Here is a 22,806-nt window from a genome sequence, read left to right as displayed (position 1 = left end):
ATAGACTAGTTTTATATTCTATGCCATGCTTTTTTCACGACAAGTAATGTTACCCCAAATTGCTATTTCTAGTTCTCCAACACACCAAGACCTACCTTCTAATTTCTCCCATTCCTTCTTTTTTTCTAACCTTTCTACATGTTATCAAGGCACAACCAATACATACGTTATGGGTACATCTTTGTACTGTGGTTGCTGTGGTACATTACTTCCTTCCAAAGGAATCTGAGTCACCGTGGGCATGGACTTATTTACAAGCACTTGTTTGTTTTCTACTTTCTCACCTGAGAAGAAAAGAAAAGTGTTAGGCATATTGTTATCATCTGTGTGGAATAAAGATTACGAACCAGGCACAGATGAACATGCCTGTAGTCCCAACTACTTAGGAGGCTGAGGTAGGAGGACTGCTTGAGCCCAGGTTGAGGCTGCAGTGAGCTATGATCATGCCACTGCACTCCAGCCTGGGCAACAGAATGAGACACACACACACACACACACACACACACACACATCATAGTGTATATAAAATTAAGAAAATAATTCAGAGTACTATGTTAACATAAGAAACACCATCTCAGTAAATAGCAATTTTATATATCTCTTAGGATGTTAAGTTTTGATCACTTATTTTTATTTACAGTTATTTCAACCAGTAATAAGCCACCACCAATTCAACTTGGGCAATGAGGAAATCAAAATATTTCTTTGGTTTTGCTGTTATTCCCATTTTTGCTTTGTATCTCTTCCTGGTAAGCTCAAAGACCAACTACCTGTAGTAGTGTCATAGCGCATATTTTCCAAGCCATACTGACCAGGGTTAGGATGAGAAAAATCCTCCAAGAAACAAAGGCAGACCGAGGGAGGAGAAGTCACATACTCTGTGTCTCTTTGGAATCACAGCTTGATAAAGCATTCACCACCCACAGGCCAACCATGACAAAGTCATGTGGATTTTCCTCCTAACAACTGGGTTCTCTCCACCTTCACCACAGCTCCTGGTACCAGGTCTACCTTCTATTTCAGTGCCCTTCTAATCCTTTTTCTACCCTGTAGTCAGAATGATCATTTCAAAACACATATCTGAATATATCACTGCTTTTAGGATCATAATGAAAATAGTATCACGGGCTCAGCATGGTGGCTCACGCCTATAATCCCAGCACTTTGGGAAGCCAAGGTGGGTGGAGAACTTGAGCCCAGGAGTTCGAGACCAGCCTGGGCAAGATGGTAAGACCTCATCTCTACAAAAAATACAAAAAACTAGCCAGGCATGGTGGCACGCGCCTATGGGTCCCAGCTATCCAGGAGGTTGAAGTGGGAGAATCGCTTGAATCCAGGAGGCAGAGGTTGCAGTGAGCTGAGATTGTGCCACTGCACTCCAGCCTCGCTGACATACTGAGACCCTGTCTCAAAAATAAAATTAATAAAATAAAATAAAGACAATACTAACACAGTTGCAAGGACTTGCTTACTCTGGCACCTACCCCGCGCGTCACCCACCAACTCATGCGCACCATGCTTCCCTGCACTCTCTTCTTGTTAGCCGCACTGGTCTTCTTTCAGATCTTTCAACTACCAAGCTCCGGGACCCTTGCACAAGCTTTTCTTACTACTTAGAACACGCTCCCTGACCCTCTTCTTTAGTTAACTCTTCCCTATCCTTCAGATTCCAGCTCACTTCCTTGGGAAGGCCATGCTGATCTTCCTAACTAGGTCAAATCCTCTTGCTATAAAATGGCCTCATAGCTACCTATATGATTCCTTAACCTGCGTTTGTGCATGATCCTCTGATCAATGTCAGTCTCCTGCACCAGCCTGTGAGACCCATAAGGGCAAGGACTATTTGTTTCATCAACAAAAAGCATTACAAGTTTGTAATTATAATGGAGTCATACCTTTGCAGGGGGATAAAATTCTAAAGTAGTCTGTAAGCTAAATGCGTAAATGAAGAAATACCAGTGCAGATGCAGGGACACGAACTACTCTAAATATTTCCTTAAAGTGGCTTTTCTATTATTCAAAATCATAACTAGAAAATTACAGTTAGCATAGATTACTGATAGGTAAAAACATAGTGTATAGAAAAACAAACTGGAAGGAAATTCACCAAAAATGACCTCATTGGTTGAGTCTGGATAGTGGTTTTATAGGTTGTTACATTTTTCTGCCCTTTTTGTCAAATATTCAGAAATATTATGGAATAACACATGATTTCAAAGGTATATATTAAAAATATTTTTTTCAAAAGGCTTTTACCTGGAGAACAAATACCATCTGCATCTAAGATTTCATGTCGCCAGATAGGTTTCCTTGTAGCAGCATCCAACATGGGCCCCATTACTTTATCAAAAGTCTGATTGGTATATCGTTTCAATGTACATTTAGCATTTTTATATACAAGGCAACGCCCAAAGCCTAAAATGAAACCAAAATGGGCATTAGAACCACCAGTAATCCAAAGCTATAAGAAAACATGGATTTGTGCTACTCGGCAATCCACTCCACCTCACTCTCCCCCAAATCCCAAAGCTTCTCTGTATTTGATCATAATCTGGGACCAGTACAAACCAAATAAAAATCTGATAATCTGAAGAAGTGGCACAGGACTTGTCCCCTACCTACTGTCTGTGTAAACACTGGAATCTCTACAACCATTTTCTGCACGGAATACACCTTGTCAAACTGGAGAAGGATGAGAGAAATCTAAGACTGGCACTGTGATTCTTTCAGAGGACAGAGCCATAGAATATTAGAATTGGAAAGGGCCTTAGAAATCACCTGCTTAACCTATCCCTTTCACAGGCACTAGAAGTGAGGTCCAGAGAAATTAAGTGGCCAAGGTCATCTAGCAAGTTGGCAGCAGAGTTGAGGACTGTGTTAAACAGCACAAGGCCACTGACTCCTGAGCCAGGACACACATCCTTTTGGTGCACAACTTCTGCTAACCTTCCCTGGAAAGTTTTTCTTTTTAAAATTTGGCATTTAGAGCAAGTTCTAAGCCAGCAAGTAAAAACATTAATTTTCCTCCAGAGAAGAGACAGAATGAAAAAAGAACAATCAAATTATTTCAATGGGAAAAATAGTTCTCCTCTTCCCTAAAGATTGGAGTTTAATGACATTTTTAGATTGCATTTATCTAGTGGATGAGGGAAAAGCTGTGAAGTCAACTAACAATCTGAACATTAAGAAAAATAAGCTGTCTACCAATGGATCCGAAAAATAAAAGGAAGAAAAATAAGCAAAAAGGACAGAAGAAAAACCTTTGGGTGGGGCAAAAAAACTCAACCACTGAATCCCTAAAGGAAAAAAATCCATGAGTTGTAGAGTTACCCAAAACAGCTGTCATTCCTTCAACACTATAATTTCCTAAGATTCTGTGGCTGCATTTCTTTCTTTTTTCCCTTTGGCCAAGCAGTTATTTTAAACTAGATTCTCTTACTAATCTCCTCAGGATATATTGAGCCATGCCAGAGTTCACTTAAATAAGAAAATGTCTCAGGATTCAATGCCAGTTATTACTGATGAAATAAATGCATGGCTGTAAAATCCTTCACTTAACAATTTTCCACCAAAAGCAGAAATCTAAGAATGTGACTTTAGAAATCAATCAGGTAAAAGTGGATTTATAAATAAAATCTCAGGGCTGTAATGTAATTTTTTAAATATGAAGGTGACTGTGAGATGAAGTAACAAATTTCTACAACTGGACGTCAGATGAAGACATTTGTGTCTTTAAGCAAGGCCGTAGTCATCATGGCTCCTAGGAAATTGTGTATGGCCATAATAAACTGGGCTCAGAATGCCAGCTGGTTTGGAAACATTACATGATCTTGAAATTTCATATAGTAGCCATTAACTGCAACATGCTGGAGTGCAATGTGAATCTTAACTGCATGAAATCAAGAACTGTTTTCTTCAAAGTGTAAAGAGACATTTTATTCACAGGTGATAGCTTAAGAGCCAGCGGACAGTAAACTCAGATCATTAAATTGGGTTGCAGAGTTTCTGACAGACATCACAAAGTCTTCAGATTTCCACATAAATGTTACCAGTTAATCAGAAAGGAAAACATCTAGTTTTAAAGCATGGCTGTTGTCACTTGGAGGAAAAAAAGAGGCATAAATTAAGTGTGGCCAACATTAATGCCAAAGACACATGTCTAGGAGTACTATTATGGCTGCCTAGCAACTACAAAGAGGGAAGGGGAAGGCATAGTGGATATGCCAGAAAGGAAAAAGAGAAATCGAGATTATGAATAGAGAAGTCAGACTTCAGATCAGGTGATGTCTAACAAATCACGAAGTGGTGACTTGCGAAAGTAATTGTCAAAAACAGAAAGAAAAGCAGAAAAACTCCACGCCAGAGTTTGCGGCCATATATTTTTAACTTTCGTCGCTTGGCCAAAGAAGGTACCAAATTATGAGGTTACGCAAATAAGAAACAGCTTTTTACATCCAGATATTGCTACTGCCCTCTCAAACAGGTTTGTTAATAATATATATCACTAGATACAGTGAAAACACATATTTCATATATTGTAATTCCTGCTGTAAAACACATTCTTACGTTTTTTTCTCTTTGAAGGACTGTCTCACGTAACCCAATAAAATAACAGAGAAGAAAAATATTCTGTAGTAGTATGTTTAACAAATTATCTCAATATACTATTCATTAAAAATGACAAGAAAGCCAACATCAAAACCCAACCATCTCCTGTTTCTATATCATAAAATTCAAATAACTTGAAATGACATTAACCAAGTGATCTCTACAAAAAGCACCTTTGGCGTTAGTTTTGAAAATTCACTTACCTCTGTCTAAAGAGGCCTTGTTTAAAACAAGGGCATCTTCAATATCATAGCCACTATAGCTCATCACAGCAACTGTTGCATTCTGTCCAGCTGGCAGTTTCTCAAATTCTATCAATTCAATGGTTTTTGTCTTAACCATGGGTTTTTGTGGATATGCTAGTAGATACATGAGAGTATCAATTCTGTTTCGCTGGTTGTATCCTATAGTACCTGCATTGATATTGAAGAAAACAAAATACAACATTCTATTATGTGAAATAATAAGGTAGTAATGAAAATAGAGATAAATACATTAACATCACTAATTAAAATGAAGAAACTCTTCAGGTTCAAAATTTCAAAAGCAATACTCTCATGGTGGCTTAACAACTTGTAAAAGCAACTTTTCTCACTAATATTTAAAGTTTTAAAGTCCTACAAAGAAGGAAAAATATACTCAGAGTATATCTTAATCTAAATAATTTAGACTTTTTGGATTTATATTATCCCATTTAAGGGATTTAGTTTCCACTGGTTAACTTCACAATCAACAATTCTTTATTCGGTTCTACCATGTTCCAGGCCTGCTGGGGAGAGGTAATGTAAGATAACGCCCAGTGTTCACATCCAAGGAGCTTATAAAATGGATAAACAGGTATATTCCACAAAAAGAAATAAACAATTACAAAAGTTCTAAATGAAAAAGAATACAGGAGAGAAGGGAAGAAAAAGAATGAACAAAGAGGAATTAAGTGAGAGCAAGGAAGAGGGGATTATTCATTTATTTGATGATTCACTTATTAAGCAGTTAATAAACATCTACTCTGTGCCAAACACTGGAGATAAAATGGGAAAAGGCTTGGTCCCTTCCTTAAGAAATCTAGGGTACAGCCCAATCAGGGGTGGGCTCTTCCCTCCTTAGCAATCAGTCTTTCCACCTGATTGTTCCTCAGAAGGGTGTTATTGGGTCACTGTCAACTGAACATGAAATCAGAAGGTTAACCCTTTCTCTCATCCCTTTCTCTCATTTCCCCTCATAAACACAGTGGGGTTCATGGACCTGTCTGAAGAAAAGTCTTTTAGTCTCCTGGGCTTGTGGGCACAGAACTGATGCTACACAGAGACGTTAAATTTGGAAAACTCAGTCTTGCTCTACCGTTGAGCTTGAGTGTGGGCTACAGAGCCTCTTTAACTTCTCCTAGGTATCTCTTTTTTTTTCCCCCGTGAATAGCTAAGAACAGATGTTAGTGTTAGAAAAAAGAAACTAGCTTTAAGCCTCTCTCTCTTGCATACGCTTCCATGGTGACACATGCACAACACACACACCACACACACACACACACACACACTCCAAAGTACCTAAGTGCCATTTCACAGAGTTACACCCTAGGGTGTGCAGACACCAAAACTCAATATTCATTTCCTTTAACTTTTTCTCCATACTCATGTCATTAAATCAATGATGATTTCATTTTGGGGATGAAAGTAAGTTATTCAGGCTGGGCGTGGTGGCTCATGCCTGTCATCCCAGCACTTTGGGAGGTCAATGTGGGTGGATTGCTTGAGCTCAGGAGTTCAAGACCAGACCTTGAGCTCAGGAGTTCAAGACCAGACATGACAAAACCATGTCTCTACTAAAAATGCAAAAATTAACTGGGCATGGTGGTGTGTGCCTGTAGTCCCAGCTACTTGGGTGGCTGAGGCATGAGAAGTGCTTGAACCCAGGAAGTAAAGGTTGCAGTGAGCTAAGATCATACCACTATACTCAAGCCTGGGCAACAGAGCAAGACCCTGTCTCAAAAAAAAAAAAAAAAAAGAAGAAGAAAAGAAAAAGAAAATAAACCAAGCAGCAAAAATGATATGGTACTCCTTGACAATTACTATTGAAATAAATAGTAAATATGTAGGGAATACCTAGTACAGTGACAGTGCCATGCTTATTATATAGATTATAGATGCTCAATAAATGTCAAGTGAATTAAACTGAAGAATCCCATTATACTTTTTATGACAGTATGTGCTTAAATCTCTAAAAATTTAACAGAATTCAGCTGAAAAACAAGTCGAACTGAACCTCATGAACTTTTTATCGAGTTTGCACTATAAATTGCCAATTAATTTATGCTATTTTAGTGCCAACTAATAAACTGGGCAGGATACCTGGCAATAGATCACTTACTGTTTTAGAAATAAGATTACTACTGCTGGGATTATGGTAAAATTCACTGACAATAAGTTTGTCCTTTTATATGAAATCACTTAAAATTTATGTTGAGATTTCAGTTCCAATTGTATACTTTACTCAGCTGGAGACAAGGGTTCAGGCAATGTCCCACCAGGCTGCCAAACATGTCTTCTGAAACCTGAGACACGCATTATTATGCAGCAGGGAAACATAAATGGCTGCACCTCTAAACAATGGTGAAAGAGACTGGATCCTGCTATAAATTGTGCTAACAGGCCCAGAACATAATTCTCAGGCATTACAACTGACCACTGAATGGATGAACAACAAAATAGTTTAGCAAATGTTTAGTGCTTATGACATCAAAAAGTTTTCTCTAAAGGCTTTTCAAAAAACTTGTGATAGTATACATATACGTGCATTTTTAGCAGCACCGACTATGGGTGTGTAAGTTAAAATGTTAAAATAGGACTTATAAACTATTCTATGTCATAAAACTTCAAAATGCTATCAGATTCCCAAATTTTTATAAAAATAATGAATGGCTGACTAACCATTTTGCCAAGAAGCAATAGGCAAGCAAATGATAGGGCTTGTCTGTGTGCAGCACATGCTCAAACTCTGATTCCCCTATTACTATTTTCAGCTTCCTTAAAAAGGGAGACCACTCATATATGGATTTTCTTTTGCCTCTACTGCCCCTGAGACAGCAAGACCAATCTCTCTCTTCCTCTACACCTCAGCCTACTCAGTGTGAAGACGACGAGGACAAAGACCTTTATGATAATCCATTTCCACTTAAAGAATAATAAATATATTTGCTCTTCCTTATAATTTTCTTAATAACATTTTCTTTTATCTAGCTTATTTGAATTGTAAGAATATAGTATATAATACATATCACATACAAAGTAAGTGTTAATTGACTATGTTATTGGTAAGACTTTCAGTCAACAGTAGGCTATTAGTAATTAGCTTTAGGGGAGTCAAAAGTTATACATGGATGTTCAACTGTGAGAGGAGTTGATGCTCCTAACCCCTGTGTTGTTCAAGAGTCAACTGTAACACTGGTTGAGCATCCTTAGTCAAAAATCCAAAGTCCAAAATGCTCCTAAATCAGAAACATTTTGAGCACCAATATGCCGCCACAAGTGGAAGACTCCACACCTGACCTCATATGATGGGTTGTAGTCAAAACTCAGTCAAACTTTGCTTCATGTACAAAATTATTAAAAATATCGTATAAATTATCTTTAGGCTACGTGTATAAAGTGTATATGAAACTTAAACGGATTTCATGTTTAGACTTGGGTCCCATCCCCAAGATATCTTATTATGTATATGCAAATATTTCAAAATCCAAAAAAATCCAAAATCTGAAACACTCTTGGTCCTAAGCATTTCAGGTAAGGGATATTCAACCTGTAATAAATAACAGAGCCCCTGACTTAAAGGGGCTTATAATTTACATTCTACCAGAAAAGGCAGCCTGATCGTGATCCACAATGGACAGGAAAAAAATGAGAAAAGAAGTTAGTTTTGGTTGAGAAGAATTTTAGTAAGCTTTTCATAGAAGACATAGAAAACCTTTTATATGTTACTCAACAAAAGTGGGATTCAGCTTCCTTGTCAGAACAAAAAAAAAGTATGCATTATATTTCAAAGGATTATTATTGAGATTAAAAAAAAAAAAGGGCTGGGCATGGTGGCTCACACCTGTAATCCCAGCACTTTGGGAGGCCAAGGCAGGCAGATCACATGAGGTCAGGAGTTCGAGACCAGCCTAGCCAACATGGTGAAGCCCTGTCTCTACTAAAAACAGACACACACACACACACACACACACACACACACACAAAATTAGCTGGGCATGGTGACGTGCGTCTGCAGTCCCAGCTATTCAGGAGGCTAAGGCAGGAGAATTCCTTGAACCCAGGAAGTGGAGGTTGCAGTGAGCTGTGATTGTGCCACTGTACTCCAGCCTGGGTGACAGCAAGACTCCATCTCAAAAAAAAAAAGAAATAATGTATGTAAAGAATTTGGATACTCAGTAAGTGGCAACATTATTTATAACCAATATTAACAATATTAGTAATAATAAAAATACATATCTTATTACCCTATAATATCATTCATTCTACCTCCCACTCAAAGCTACATACTAAACTTAGAGTACTCAACTGTACCTCCGTATATATTCATTGCTAACATTCTAGTCTTAGAAAATACCACACAAGCTTATACCTAAAATAGCTACAATAATTTAAAAAAGTTTTAACCAATAGCAGAATTTGAAAAATAATTTCCAGGGTAATTTGGCCAAAACATTTTTTGCATTTTGTACCCTCAACTGGACAAAGAATAAATATGCTAAAAATCAAATCAAACAGAAAGGGGGAGAAGGTGTAGGATGAAACAAAATTTTATGAGGATCTTTGTATATTGTGTTTTTAGTGTCTCAAAATCCTACAGCCTATTTCTAGTACATCTCAGCCTACTGTAAAGTGGGGAACAGAAAGGAAGAAACTATCTACTTAGGAATAGAATCTATTGAAAACAAATACAAAAACAGAAGCTGCATTCACTCCTGAGCTTAGAAAACAGTCCCAGTAGTTTGCAGTTGAAGCGGGAAGGGGTAGTGAGAAGGAGCCACTGTTGAGGTCTGCGAAGGTCTGTGCTGCATATTCATTAATTGAGCTGATAGTAACTGAATGATCCTTTTACACAGGAGAAAGTGTTCCACTAGAGGATTACCAACTAATGAATGGGCAGGATATGAAAGTGTGGCTCATGTGAACTTGGCATCGGGCGCCAATGAGATGACACAAAAGGTGGCTCCAACACACAGCCCTTCCTGGTAGTGCTGAGTGAGTGACCCGGAGATCCAGCCATTTCCAGATGTCCACCTGACTTTCTTGCTCTGAGCCATGTCACAATACACACACAGCCATATCCATGGAGAAGTGCTTCTCAGTGGCACAGTAAGGTGCTGTGTGGGAACTTGAACTTTATTAATAACTTAAAGTGCCTAAGACTGAAGAAACACCCTCTGCTGGTGTTTTATCGTGGATTAGCTCCCTCTTACATACAAGGTAAGGCTTTCCATCTCTGTGGTTTGTGGGTCTCCTTCGTAGTAATAGAAAATGACTTTCTCTCATTTCTTCACTCTCTTGTGGGGTAGTAGGAGGGATAGTAGGGAATGGTAGAGAGCAAATTTTCCAGATTGGCTAGAATATTTAGTGAATTAATTGTGAGCTACTATCTTCCATGTTATACGTGGACCAGACCAGCAGACAGATGACTAGCAACTAAATATTATTTTAGAAAATTCACATAGAATCTCTGAATTTAAATAATCTTCAGCAATGGCTCATAGTAAAGACAGGATAGAGTGTGAGTTTTAGTTATCAGCTGTCAAGACTGCAAGGAATTAAACCGATCCAGAGAAGTCCTACTTAAAGTGCGAAGTCTGCATTACAGACCTGCGTATCTGCTGTGGGTTTTCTCCCTCTGCCGACCTTTTTCCTTTTGTCGTTTTGCAAGCAGACTTTGCTCAATACTTCTGCAGCTATTTCAGTGTCCACAGAGAAATGCTGCTGTGTTATATGCCAACTCTAAATGTACTTTTATCTCGCTGCTTTTCTTTCCAGTCAGGTGTTTTATAATAACAAACAGTAACAAAGGCTTTTTTTTATTACTTAAGATATTCAGTGGCTTTTGTCTTCCTAGCGTCAGCAGTAACGTCAGAGGATTGTATCCAAGGAGCTAAATGTGCAGGACCCAGGGTCAGAGCAGCTGAATACACCAACCTCAGAAAACACAGACAATGAATTGCAAATGACACTCAAAACAAAACGAGAAAAAAAACCTTCACACAGAAAACTACAAAAGAACTCTACAGACACTGAATTGGCTTTCTGTACACACTGATCCTGCTTAACTGTGTGTGGTAACTAACCAAACGTTTCAGATACTCATGGCCACATATAAAGGGTTTTTCTTTTCTTTTCTTTTCTTTTTTGTGGGAAGCAGAGTTATAAAAATAAAAATATTATTTCTTTCTTTCAAGTCTATTCTTTATTTTTTAAAAAAGCTTCACTACATGGAGATAGCTGCAGCTCTTTCTGTTTCGATCTTCAAACACACTAAAGAGTGGCATTAGCGATGAAGTGATTAGTCTTCCGTTAATTCTACTGAAGGTTCCACACAAAAGGTGTATTGTTTCAGCTGGGATTCACATCATGAAACAAAATGGTTTGGTAAACCCAATAGAAGTGATAGCCCTTTCATGACACACAGGGTTCAGTACTGTATATTTCAACTTGTTAGCAAGTCAGAAGCACAAGCGGGGAATCAGCCTACACCGCTGCTGAGGGTGAATGGAAAGGCTAAATTGATGAGCTGCTGTTTAGATTTTCCCACTGGGAATGATTCTCAACTGTCCAGGCATTACATCATTCAGGTAAATAGTAGCAGGATAAAATGCTTTTTATTTCTTGGTAGCTAACCAGAGGGCAATATAAAAACTTGAAAAGAAATATATCTACTCTCTATCCATAATGAAGAAATAGGGTTTCTTAATTGCCAAGCTATGGTCAGTTGCAGCTGGTTGTTGGTAACGGAGGAGCTAAATGCATTCCGGTTGTTACCCAAAGGCAATGCAATGCCTCCCTCTCCAGATTTTTACAGTTTCTTTATGAAGCCCCTTGCATCATACTTTAAATCAGAGATGGCAATCATACTAGTGTCATGGGCATATACGAAAATAAAATTTATTAAATATACTAGGATTTAAATGATTTTAAAAAACATTTCAAAAAGCTTTATAAGTAAAACTTTTTTTGTGGCGGGTAAGGGGGCACCAGCATTCTCTCTGTATTACCTTCAAGATAAAACTCAAACTCCTCAACATATGGCACTTCCCTTTCACGCCTCTGTACCATGCTACACTAGGCAGCCACACCAAAGAACTGAGACCTCTTATGCCATACTTGCTCACACTTCCATACCTTCAAATATACTCAGTCTTCCAAGACTCAGCTCAGCTCTACCCTTCAGAAACAACCCACTCTTACTTTAAGTGACCTTCCTCCTCTAATTTTCTTAGATTTTGGTTTTCAATTACAGCATTTATTACACTAGATTGGGTTATTGTTTTATTTGTTGGTCTCCTCTACTAGACTCTGAACTCCCTGAGCACAGGACTCTGCCTCATCTCTCTATTTTCAGGCTCCAGCCTCATGTCTAGTCTACAGTTATGCTCAATAAATGTTACAAATGAATAAATAAAAATATGAAAGGAAGAAAAAGAGAAAGAGGAAGCAAAATAAACTCAGGAATCAGTGTGACATGAATTGGATAAGTTTTAGGAGATACATTAGCAATTGCAAGGGTATAATGGGTTCGGGGATTGTCAACCAGGCAATTACTAGGTACATTTGAATAGACATCGTACATCTTTATCTGTTTTTTTCTCCCTCTTCCTCCTTAACCTTGAGTTTTTCTGCCCTTTCTCCCATCTCTCAAGGTTAACAAGTTACATCTTACAGGACTTTTCTCTTTACATTTATCCCTCTTAATTATGTGACACTAATTATATATTGCTTTGTTTTCTTGAAGGAAACAAGTTTAGAGAGGTTTTCTCCATTTTTGTTTAAGCTTTAGACATGGCAGGGCACCAAGCCTTGCAGAGTTTCATACGTAACTCCCTGGGCTTGGTAACCCTCCGGTGTTCCCAGTGCCTGATTTGTTTAAACATATAATACTGGTGAAGCAGGAATAAAGGTGTAAGATTTTTTCCAAAAGTATTTCCAAGTATTTAGAACCAACTTTCAAGAAGGAAATCTTACCCATGGCTTGTTTCCCCATGGCACACTGGTAAGTGTTTCTTGGTGACTGGTTATGGTGAGGGTATGGGATCAGTCCAGCACACACGCCGAGAAGAGTGAAGGGCTCAATCTCCAAGTGGGTGGTGTCTCTAACAAGTTAAGTAAAAATCACATATCTTAAGCATCAAGTACAAAAATAAATTTCTCTTAAAGGGTATAAAAATATTGTTATTTAGGTCCTCAGGGGATTTATATGTCAATAAAATTTGATGCTAGTAAAACTGGTAAAATAAAAACATACTTAAATAAAATACAACAAAATGTAAGAACTTGTAATTCACACATAAATTACTATATTCAACATATAGAAATACATCAACAATATCCACATGGATGAGTAGCCTGCTTTTCCTCATTCTTCTAACATATATCAATGAGCACATTGTATCACCATTTAAGAGTGGAATATACGTCCTTTAAGAATAGTTACTAGCTGGGCACAGTGGCTCACGCCTGTAATTCCAGCACTTTGAGAGGCCGAGGCAGGTGGATCATGAGGTCAAGAGATTGAGACCATCCTGGCCAACATGGTGAAACCCTGTCTCTACTAAAAATACAAATTAGCTGGGTGTGGTAGCGCGAACCTGTAGCCCCAGCTACTTGGGAGGCTGAGGCAGGAGAATTGCTTGAACCCGGGAGGCGTAGGTTGCAGTGAGCCGAGATCATGCCACTGCACTCCAGCCTGGCGAGACAGCGAGACTCTGTCTCAAAAAAAAAAAAAAAAAAGAATAGTTACTATAGGCTGGGCGTAGTGGCTCATGCCTATAATCCCAGCAGTTTGGGAGGCCTAGGCAGGTGGATCACTTGAGGTCAGGAGGTCAAGACCAGCCTGGCCAATACAGTGAAACCCTGTCTCACTTAAAAAATACAAAAAATTAGCCACGCATGGTGGTGGGCACCTGTAATCCCAGCTACTCTGGAGGCTGAGACAGGAGAATTGCTTGAACCCAGGAGATGGAGGTTGCAGTGAGCCAAGATCTTGCCATTGCACTCCAGCCTGGGCAACAGAGCAAGACACTGTCTCAAAAAAAAAAAAAAAAAAAAAGAATAGTTACTATAGACCCACAGGGACCAATACCATAGCCACTAGACACTAGATAACTGTGGCTACTGAGCACTTGAAATGCCAGGCTAGTGTGACTGAGAAACTGAATTTTTAAATTTTACTTAATTTTAATTACTTTAAAATTTAAAACTCAAATTGAAATTTAAATAACTCAGTTCAGTTACACAAAACCTTTTATCTTGGAACAACTCACATTTATGAATCTTTTAAAAGTATAAATGTTATGAAATGAGATCTAGTATTTCTGATAAAAAATTGGCATCCAAATTGAAATGTGCTGTAAGCGCACACCAGATTTTGAGGACTTATAGTAGGAAAAAAAGTGTAAAGTAGCTCATTAGTTTTATATTAATTACCTGTTGACATGATAATATTTTGGATATACTCACAAATAAAACTATTATTTAAAATAATTTTACCAGTTTCTTTTTACCTTTTTAATGTGGCTATTAGAAAGTTTGAGGTTATATAGGTGGCTTGCATTTTATTTTACTGGACAGCTCTGCTATGGGTAGTATTGGACACAAAGTAAGATTTTACCTAGTAGATGTCAGAATCTTGGTTACTTTCACAATATATTTCTGTAGAAAATTCAGTTTTTTGGCCAAATGATGAAGCAACTCAGTTGTGTTAATAGGAAAGAGTACTCAGGTTAATCACAGGTATTTGTGGAAAGTAACAGATGTGTCATCCAGGATCTGTGATCTCTATGGACCTACTATTTTTCCCTCAAGCGCTTGTGAAGTGTAACCTTAAAAATGTCAGTGGTTTACAGCACCTGTGGACCGAAGTGATGTCCAATAAACCAGATCCCAACCCATCAATGGAATGTACCTGGTAAAAGATCTCCCATTTATCCAGTTTTTCATCTATTTTTTTTCCCAAAACACATGTATTAAATTATGTCCCTAGTTTGGTGAGAGAAGGTGCCTTCCATGTAGTTCTTGAAGAGTACTGTTTTCACCTTATGACTTAACAGAAACCCAGTCCTCTCAGACAAGCAGGAAGGGAAAAGACTTCAGGTTTTGTTTTGCTTTTTTCTTTAAAGAACATCAGCTTATAGCTACAGTTTATAGTCTAGAAGAAAACAGAGTTTCTTTTAAATATACTGCTTTGTTTAAATATTGGCCAAGTTGACATTCTCCATCTAAGTAGAAACTACTTTTTCAGATGTTAAGATTGTATTGAGTTGAAAAACGAAAAGAAACATCTGAAGTTTTTTTCTTTTATGGTGACAACATGCATAAACTCATATGTATCTAATAATTACTAGACATCCAAACACTCTAGATTCTGATTTTACAAAAAAGAAAATCATTCTCTTTAAAAGCATCAGTTTAGAAACTGAACAGGAATTGGGAGATTTCTTTTTTTCTTTTTTTTTTTGAGACGAAGTTTCGCTCTTGTTGCCCAGGCTGGACTGCAATGGTGTGATCTCGGCTCACCGCAACCTCTGCCTCCCGGGTTCAAGCGATTCTCCCACCTCAGCCTCCCGAGTAGCTGGGATTACAGACATGCGCCACCACATCCAGCTAATTTTGTATTTTTAGTAGAGACAGGGTTTCTCCATGTTGGTCAGGCTGGTCTCAAACTCCAAACCTCAGGTGATACACCTGCCTTGGCCTCCCAAAGTGCTGGGATTACAGGCATGAGCCACTGCACTCAGCCGAGATTTCTTATTCACTGCGTATAAAGCACTTAAATTTAGTTAGAATGAAAACTAAGTAACCCGTTGTTTACAACAGTAGAACAATTGGAAACTACCTAAATATTCAACAGTAGGAAACTAGTTAATAAACTACATACGTGTAGGTAGATAATGTAATAACAAACGGCAATTAAAAAATATATATATTTATATGTATACAGTCACACACCACAAAACATTTTGGTCTACAACAGACTGCATAAATGATGGTGGTTCCAAAAGATTATAATACTGCATTTTTACTATACCCTTTCTTTGTTTAGATATGTTTTGATACACAAATACTTACCATTGTGTTACAACTGCCTACAAAGTTCAGTAGAGTAATATGCTGTACAGGTTTGTAGTCTAGAAGCAACAGGCTTTAGCATATAGTCTATGTGTGTAGTAGGTGATAGTGGGTGACAGACACCATCTAGGTTTAAGTACACTATGATATTCACAAAATGAAATCACCTGACAACAAACTTCTCAGAATGCATCCCCGTCATTAAGTGACATATGACTGTGTATACAAATATACATGTATATAAATATATATACTAATATGGAAAATGTCCAGAGTATACTGGTTAAGTTTCAAAATCAAGGCACTGGAAATGTTTTCACTGTTTTATACACACACATTGTGTGGAATCATGTGTGTATGTTTATACTCAGAAAAAAAAAATCTAGAATAATACATAAGAAATTATTAGCATTGGTGACTTCTGGAGGGTAGAGTCTGGTGGGATGGGAAAGGAAGGGGATTCATTCTTTGTGCTTCATGCATTTCCACATTTTAAAAAACGTAAGTATGAATTAAATAATACAAAAACTTCTAGATTTTTAAAATGAAATTAATTTGATATATGGAATAGCTTGGTAATTGGGTAATGCTGAGAGTTATATTCATTTACAACAATGAAAAACCAGATGAAAATCCCTGCTTTCATGAAGCTTCTAGTGAGGGGAGATAGACAATACATAGATACATCAGTAAAATACCAATTTTACTCTATGGTAATAGGCACAAGAAGGAAAAAAAAAGTAGTAAAGAGGAGTAGATAGAGATAAGAGTTTCTATTTTCAACAGAGTGGTCAGAAAAGTCTCAAGAGAAGGAGACACCTGAGTGAAGACCTGGAGAAGGTGAAGCAGTGAGCCATGCAGGTATGTGAGAGAGTGCTCCAGGCAGAGGAAGCAGCCAGTGCAAAGGTGCTAAGGCAGAGGCATGCCTGGAGTATTCGGAGAAGAGGCCAGTGTGGTTGAAACAGGGAGCGGGGAGAGGTAGAAATGGGAGTGGGCAGATTGTGCAGGAACTGGAAGGCCTCTGTAAGGACTTCTGAGGGAGATGGAAAGCCCCTGAGGGATTTGAGAAGAGAACGGACATGCCCCCTCTGCTCTACTAGGAAAAGACTGTATGGGAACAGGTGTCAAAATAGGAGGCTTTTGCAAAAATCCAGGTAAGAAATGGAAATGGCCTGGACTAGGTGATGGATTGAGGTAGTGAAAAATAGTTCAGATTCCAGATATATTTGGAAGGCTCATATGATGAGCTAGGGATTGATGTCGATATAGAGAAAAAGGGTCAGGATGGAAATAGAGGGTTTTGTTGGCTTGAGTAATACAAGGATGGAACTGTCATTTATGGGGCTACTATAAAATAGTTCTATTTTATACTCAGGATATGTATCTATATCTACATATTTTTTGAGTCAGGGTCCCACTCTGTTGTCCAAGCTGCAATGCGGTGGTGTTCCAAGTATAGCTCACTGAAGCCTCAAAGTGGACTCAAGTGATCCTTCCACCTCAGCCTCCCAAGAGCTGGGATCATAGGTGCACACCACAACACTCAGCTAACTTTTTTTTATTTTTAGTAGAGACGAGGTCTCACTGTGTTGGCCAGGCTGATCTCCAACTCCTGAGCTCAAGCAATCCTCCTGCCTTAGCCTCCCAAAGTGCTGGGATTATAGGTGTGACCCACCACACCTGGCCCTCAGTCAATTTTGAAATGAGGGGTACAAAACAGTACTTTGAGAGATTCACATCTTTAAGGAAGAAAAATTCTGACTAAAAAGCACTATTTATAAAGTGCAAAAAATATATATATTTGCAATATATATATTGGCAACAGGGTCTTGCTCTGTCACCCAGGCTGGAGTGCAGTGGCATGAACATGGCTCACAGAGCCTCCACCTCCTGGACTCATGCAATCCTCCAGCCTCAGCCCCCTGAGTTACTGGGACTACAGGCCTGCACCACCACATCTGGCTAATTTTTAAGTGTTTTGTAGAGACGGGGTCTTGCCATGTTACCCAGACTGGTAAATTGTAATCTTTTAAAAAGTAATATATTTCATTTGGTAGCAGAAAACAGAAAAGTTTTTCTTTTTCCTGTTTTAAGACATAGGTTCTCAGCCAGGCTGGAGTGCAGTGGCACGATCATAGCTCACTGTAACCCATAACTCCTGGGCTCAAGTGATCCTTCCACTCAGCCTCCCGAGTAGCTAGGACTACAGGTGTATGCCACTGCGTCTGGTTAATGTTTTATTTTTATTTTATTTTTTTAGACATAGGGTCTTGCTATGTTGTCCAGGCTGGTCTCAAACTCTTGGCCTTAGGCGATTCTCCTGCCTCAGCCTCCCAAAGCACTGGGATTACAGGGGTGAGCTGCTACACTGGGTCAGAAAAGTACTTATTCTTGATTGAAGACATAAATAGTTATCAGGTGGTAGTATTAAACTCTCTAGCAATATATCTGCAAGAATTCCAATTTCAGGTAAATGGCACATCAGTCACATGCATCAGACAGCAGGTTATATAGATGTTCTTTAATGTACTCCAAATGGAACACAGACACTTCTAAAAACATTGTTCAAGAAGAAATATTGTGAACATACTATCAATTCAAGTGTATACTACACATAAACTTAGAGATAGTTTGTGAACAGACTATGTAGAGAACTCCTGTACTGACAAGAATTCAGATGTCCATGGACAAAATCATCTCTAAAAGAGGTAAGTATATTTTTATACAGCTTAATTCATTAGTTCAATTTTGGCAGTAATCAAGTATTAAAATCAGAGAAACAACTCCTTTTTAAAAATATACATTAAGGCTGGGCATGGTGGCTCACGCCTGTAATCGCAACTACTCAGGACACTGAAGTGGGAGGATCGCTTGAGATCAGGAGTTTTAAGCTTCACTGAGCTATGTTGTACCACTGTACTCCTTCTGGGTGACACAGCAAGACCCTGTCTCAAAAAACAAAACAAAACAAAAAAACCAACTATATATATATATATATATATATAGTTATCTATCTATGTATATGGATATATCTCTCTATGTATGTATGCACGTGTGTGTGTGTGTATATATAAACTGTCACATGAATAGGAAGGATAATGAAATATAAAGATGACTTGTTAGCTGCTTTGTAATACTCTTCACTGGGATAAATGATGGGTTATACTCTGCTATAAAATTGTGTATTTCTATATGGTACACACAGAAATATACAATATACTTATATACCATGAAATACTAAGCAGCCATAAAAAGGAACGAGATCATGTCCTTTGCAGTTATGTGGATGAAGCTGGAAGCCATCCTCAGCAAACTAACACAGGAACAGAAAACCAAACACCGCATGTTCTCACTCATAGGTGGAAGCTGAACAACGAGAACACAGGGACACAGGGAGGGGAACAACACACAGCGGGGGCCTGTTAGGGGGTTGGGGGAGGGAGAGCATCAAGATAAACAGCTAATGCATGCTGGGCTTAAAACCTAGGTGATAGGTTGATAGGCACAGCAAACCACTATGGCCCACATTTACCTATGTAACAAACTTGCATGTTCAAAAAAAAAAAAAAAGATTGTATATTTCTAACAGTTCCTGTCAAAAGAAGTTAGTTTCTATAGTCAGAACAGGTTTTAATTACGGTTGCTATGGATTCTACTTACTTATTAATTGTGTGTTCGTACAGTGCAATGTTACAATCATTTTCTTCATTCACATCTAAATATTCAACCAGACTCTCATGTAAGAAATCTTCAAAATTCCTGGGAAAATATTGGTGAAAGAGACATCATTAAAAAGCATTTTCTGCCGTATTTTATATAACAACAGGAGATACTGGCTTTCATTTAGGCCCAAAGCACCTTTCTCTCCCAGAGGATATCATTACATTGAGATACCTGAAACATGTTATTCTCAGCTCACACAGTAACCACAAATTGCTGCTGAAATAAAATCAGCAAAGTGTCTGTCTGTAACTCTTGTCAACCCAGTCCCCACTTCTTAAAAAAAAAATTCTGACCTTAGAAACCTCATGATGAGACCCACAGTGTCTACACTGACACATGATGTAAGTCCCTTTCTTACCAGAAACACTTGTGTACTAACTGACTTCAAGACTATGTAAGCCTCATGATCTAAATTGATGAATATTTTACAATGTCCAAGCAAGCTCACATGGAGCAAAATAGGTTTTTAACAGGCTGGTAATTTGATGGAAAGAAATTAAAACACTAAAATGAAAATACACTTTTCTTAAATCATGTATGTGGGTATTAAGGAGATTGGTAAGTTTTACTTTTGGCTACTTACCTGTACCCTTGGGCCAGCTCTTCCATATGTTTATTTGTGACTGCTGGCTTCTGTTTCTTGACAATTATGTAGGGTCTAGAACGGAAACAGCAAAACCAAATTAATAGTAGTTCCAGGGAAAAATTACACAGGCAAATTAGTTTACCAAAGTGAGATGAAGGAAGATGTAAATACAACCAAACCTATTCCTGGATTGCTGAGTACACCAGGTATTTTTTGTATGCAAGAGCATGGTGTAGGGGCCTATGTTCTCTCTCACATATACACACATACATACCCAAGCCCATGTGCACATGTGAGTATGTGTACACATAGTCATGCACACACACAGTGCTTCCTGCAAGTATCTTAGGAAACATTTGGTTTTGAACAAAAAGGCAACACAAAAATGATACTCAAAGTCTGAAAAGGAAACAAAACCTTTAATGTCATATTTTTAAGAACGGTGTAACGTATCAATCTAAAAACATCCCCTGATTTCACATTGGAAATATTTTGTATACTACTCACAGAGTTAACAGTCAAAGAAGCACTGTCACCTAGGGTAATAAGTGGCATTGCGTTATGAGGTTCTGATGAATATCCAGATGTTTAGAGTAGTTTGATTTAGTCTAAACATCACTGAGCTAGGTTAGCAAGATACTTAAAGCTACAAGTGACCAAAGAGAGTGGCTAAAAGTTGGCAGAGAATAAAGCTTTCTTACTTTGTGGTTTTCAGCAACGTAATGGGTGGAAGGTGGAGAAGGCATTCTGGCAGATTAACCTGTAACTGTCAGTGGGGACTTGCCTCGGAGGGCTTTGCCACCATGAGGAAACCCCGACACAAAGGATGGCATGCGGCACTGAAACGTCAAGGGCTGTTGCTATTTGGATAAGCAGCTCTTACAGAGAGGAGCAAGTAACCACCAGACACTTGTACGCTCTACCCTAAAGTCCAAATAACTATTTGAGGACTAATGAGCACTTTTAAACAGTTAAGAAGAGGAGCTGCACAATTACAAAAGCGGAACACAAGTTGTTGAAAAATGAACTGGGTGAGCTTTTCATGGAAATCCACAGTACCTCGAAATTCTGGCTCCTTCTTGGTAGGGAAGCAGAGCCCGCTAATGCCTCATTTGAGCGCTGCAGTGGATTCAGGTTAAGCCTCAGATGAGACGACAGAAACCGGCGGAGGAGAGGGAGGGGATCACATTTAGCTGCCTCAGTTATCCTTACGTTAACTCAACACATTCTACTATTTTTTCCTGCTAGATCTGTCATGCCATTATAAAGTTGCTTCTATAAAAGAGTTTTCTTTTTTTTTTTTTTTTTTTTTTTTGAGAGGGAGTTGCTCTGCCACCCAGGCTGGACTGCAGTGGCCGGATCTCAGCTCACTGCAAGCTCCGCCTCCTGAGTTTATGCCATTCTCCTGCCTCAGCCTCCCGAGTAGCTGGGACTACAGGCACCCGCCAACTCGCCCGGCTAGTTTTTTGTATTTTTTAGTAGAGACGGGGTTTCATCGTGTTAGCCAGGATGGTCTCGATCTCCTGACCTCGTGATCCGCCCGTCTCGGCCTCCCAAAGTGCTGGGATTACAGGCTTGAGCCACCGCACCTGGCCCGTTTTCTTTTCGAATATATATTATGTTGGATGTAATGAAATCCTAAAAAAGAGTAACCTAGAAATTGTCACTGTTATTCCTGCCCTTAACTGGACCATGCTATTAATAGTTATAAATAAGCACCTAATGTGTGCCTGGCACTCTACAGAGCACTTACCACACCTTATATCAGCTACTTCTCAAGACAATCTTAGGCAGGCATTATTGTTTCCATTTTATAGCCAGTGAAACCAAGGCTGAGAGACTGAAGTAGTACACTCAGAGTCACACAACTCAGTAAGTGGGAAGTCAGGATTCAAACACAGGTATATCATCAGCTAACCATTCTTTGGTTGCAAAGAAGAGAAACCAATTCTGGCTAATTTAAGCAAAAATGAAGTTTACTGGAGGCATTAAGAATTTACCGGTGCTGGGTGCAATGGATCACACCTGTAATCCCAGCACTTTGGGAGGCTGACGTTGGTGGATCACTTGAGGCCAGGAGTTCGAGACCAGCCTGGCCAACACAGTGAAACCCCATCTCTACTAATAACACAAAAAATTAGCCAGAGGCGGTGGTGTGTGCCTGTAATCCCAGCTACTCGGGGGGGCAGGGTGGGAGGGGAGCTGAGGCATAAGAATTGCTTGAACCTGGAAGGTGGAGGTTGCAGTGAGACAATATTGTACCACTGCACTCCAGCCTGGGTGACAAACTGAGACTCTGTCTCAAAAAAATAAAAAATAAAAAAGTTAATGGAAGGATAAGAATCAACAAAAAAGCTGAAATGCTCAGCCTCAGAAAGAAAAGGAACTAGAGCAATTCCAAGGATCCAGAAAATGAGGTGTTAACAGGCAGTCTCTTGCATGCAGCACTGGGAGAATGAATCACGTCCAACTACTTCCCTCCCTTGATTTATTTTACCTGGGATTCAAATTCTCTGATGAGGGGGTATGACTGGCCTCATTTGGGTCATATGCCCAACCCCTGGCTGAAGA

General features: G+C 38.8%; 1 protein-coding gene across 2 annotated transcripts in view; it reads right to left on the bottom strand.

Annotated features, from left to right (window-relative positions):
• Positions 1-22,806, bottom strand: part of POLR3B (RNA polymerase III subunit B) — a 136,586-nt gene that overhangs the window by 42,557 nt on the left and 71,223 nt on the right. For both annotated transcript variants that reach the window (XM_025401163.1, XM_025401164.1), the window contains exons 17-22: positions 20,233-20,307; positions 19,587-19,685; positions 12,825-12,952; positions 4,812-5,021; positions 2,257-2,415; positions 167-284 (exon numbers count right to left, since the gene is read on the bottom strand). In XM_025401163.1, coding sequence (XP_025256948.1) covers positions 167-284; positions 2,257-2,415; positions 4,812-5,021; positions 12,825-12,952; positions 19,587-19,685; positions 20,233-20,307 — 789 coding nt within the window. The remainder of the gene's footprint in view (positions 1-166; positions 285-2,256; positions 2,416-4,811; positions 5,022-12,824; positions 12,953-19,586; positions 19,686-20,232; positions 20,308-22,806) is intronic.

This window comes from Theropithecus gelada, chromosome 11 (genome assembly GCF_003255815.1).
Source record: "Theropithecus gelada isolate Dixy chromosome 11, Tgel_1.0, whole genome shotgun sequence".
NCBI classification, from domain to species: Eukaryota; Metazoa; Chordata; class Mammalia; order Primates; family Cercopithecidae; genus Theropithecus; species Theropithecus gelada.
This window is presented reverse-complemented; position numbering and strand designations above follow the sequence as displayed.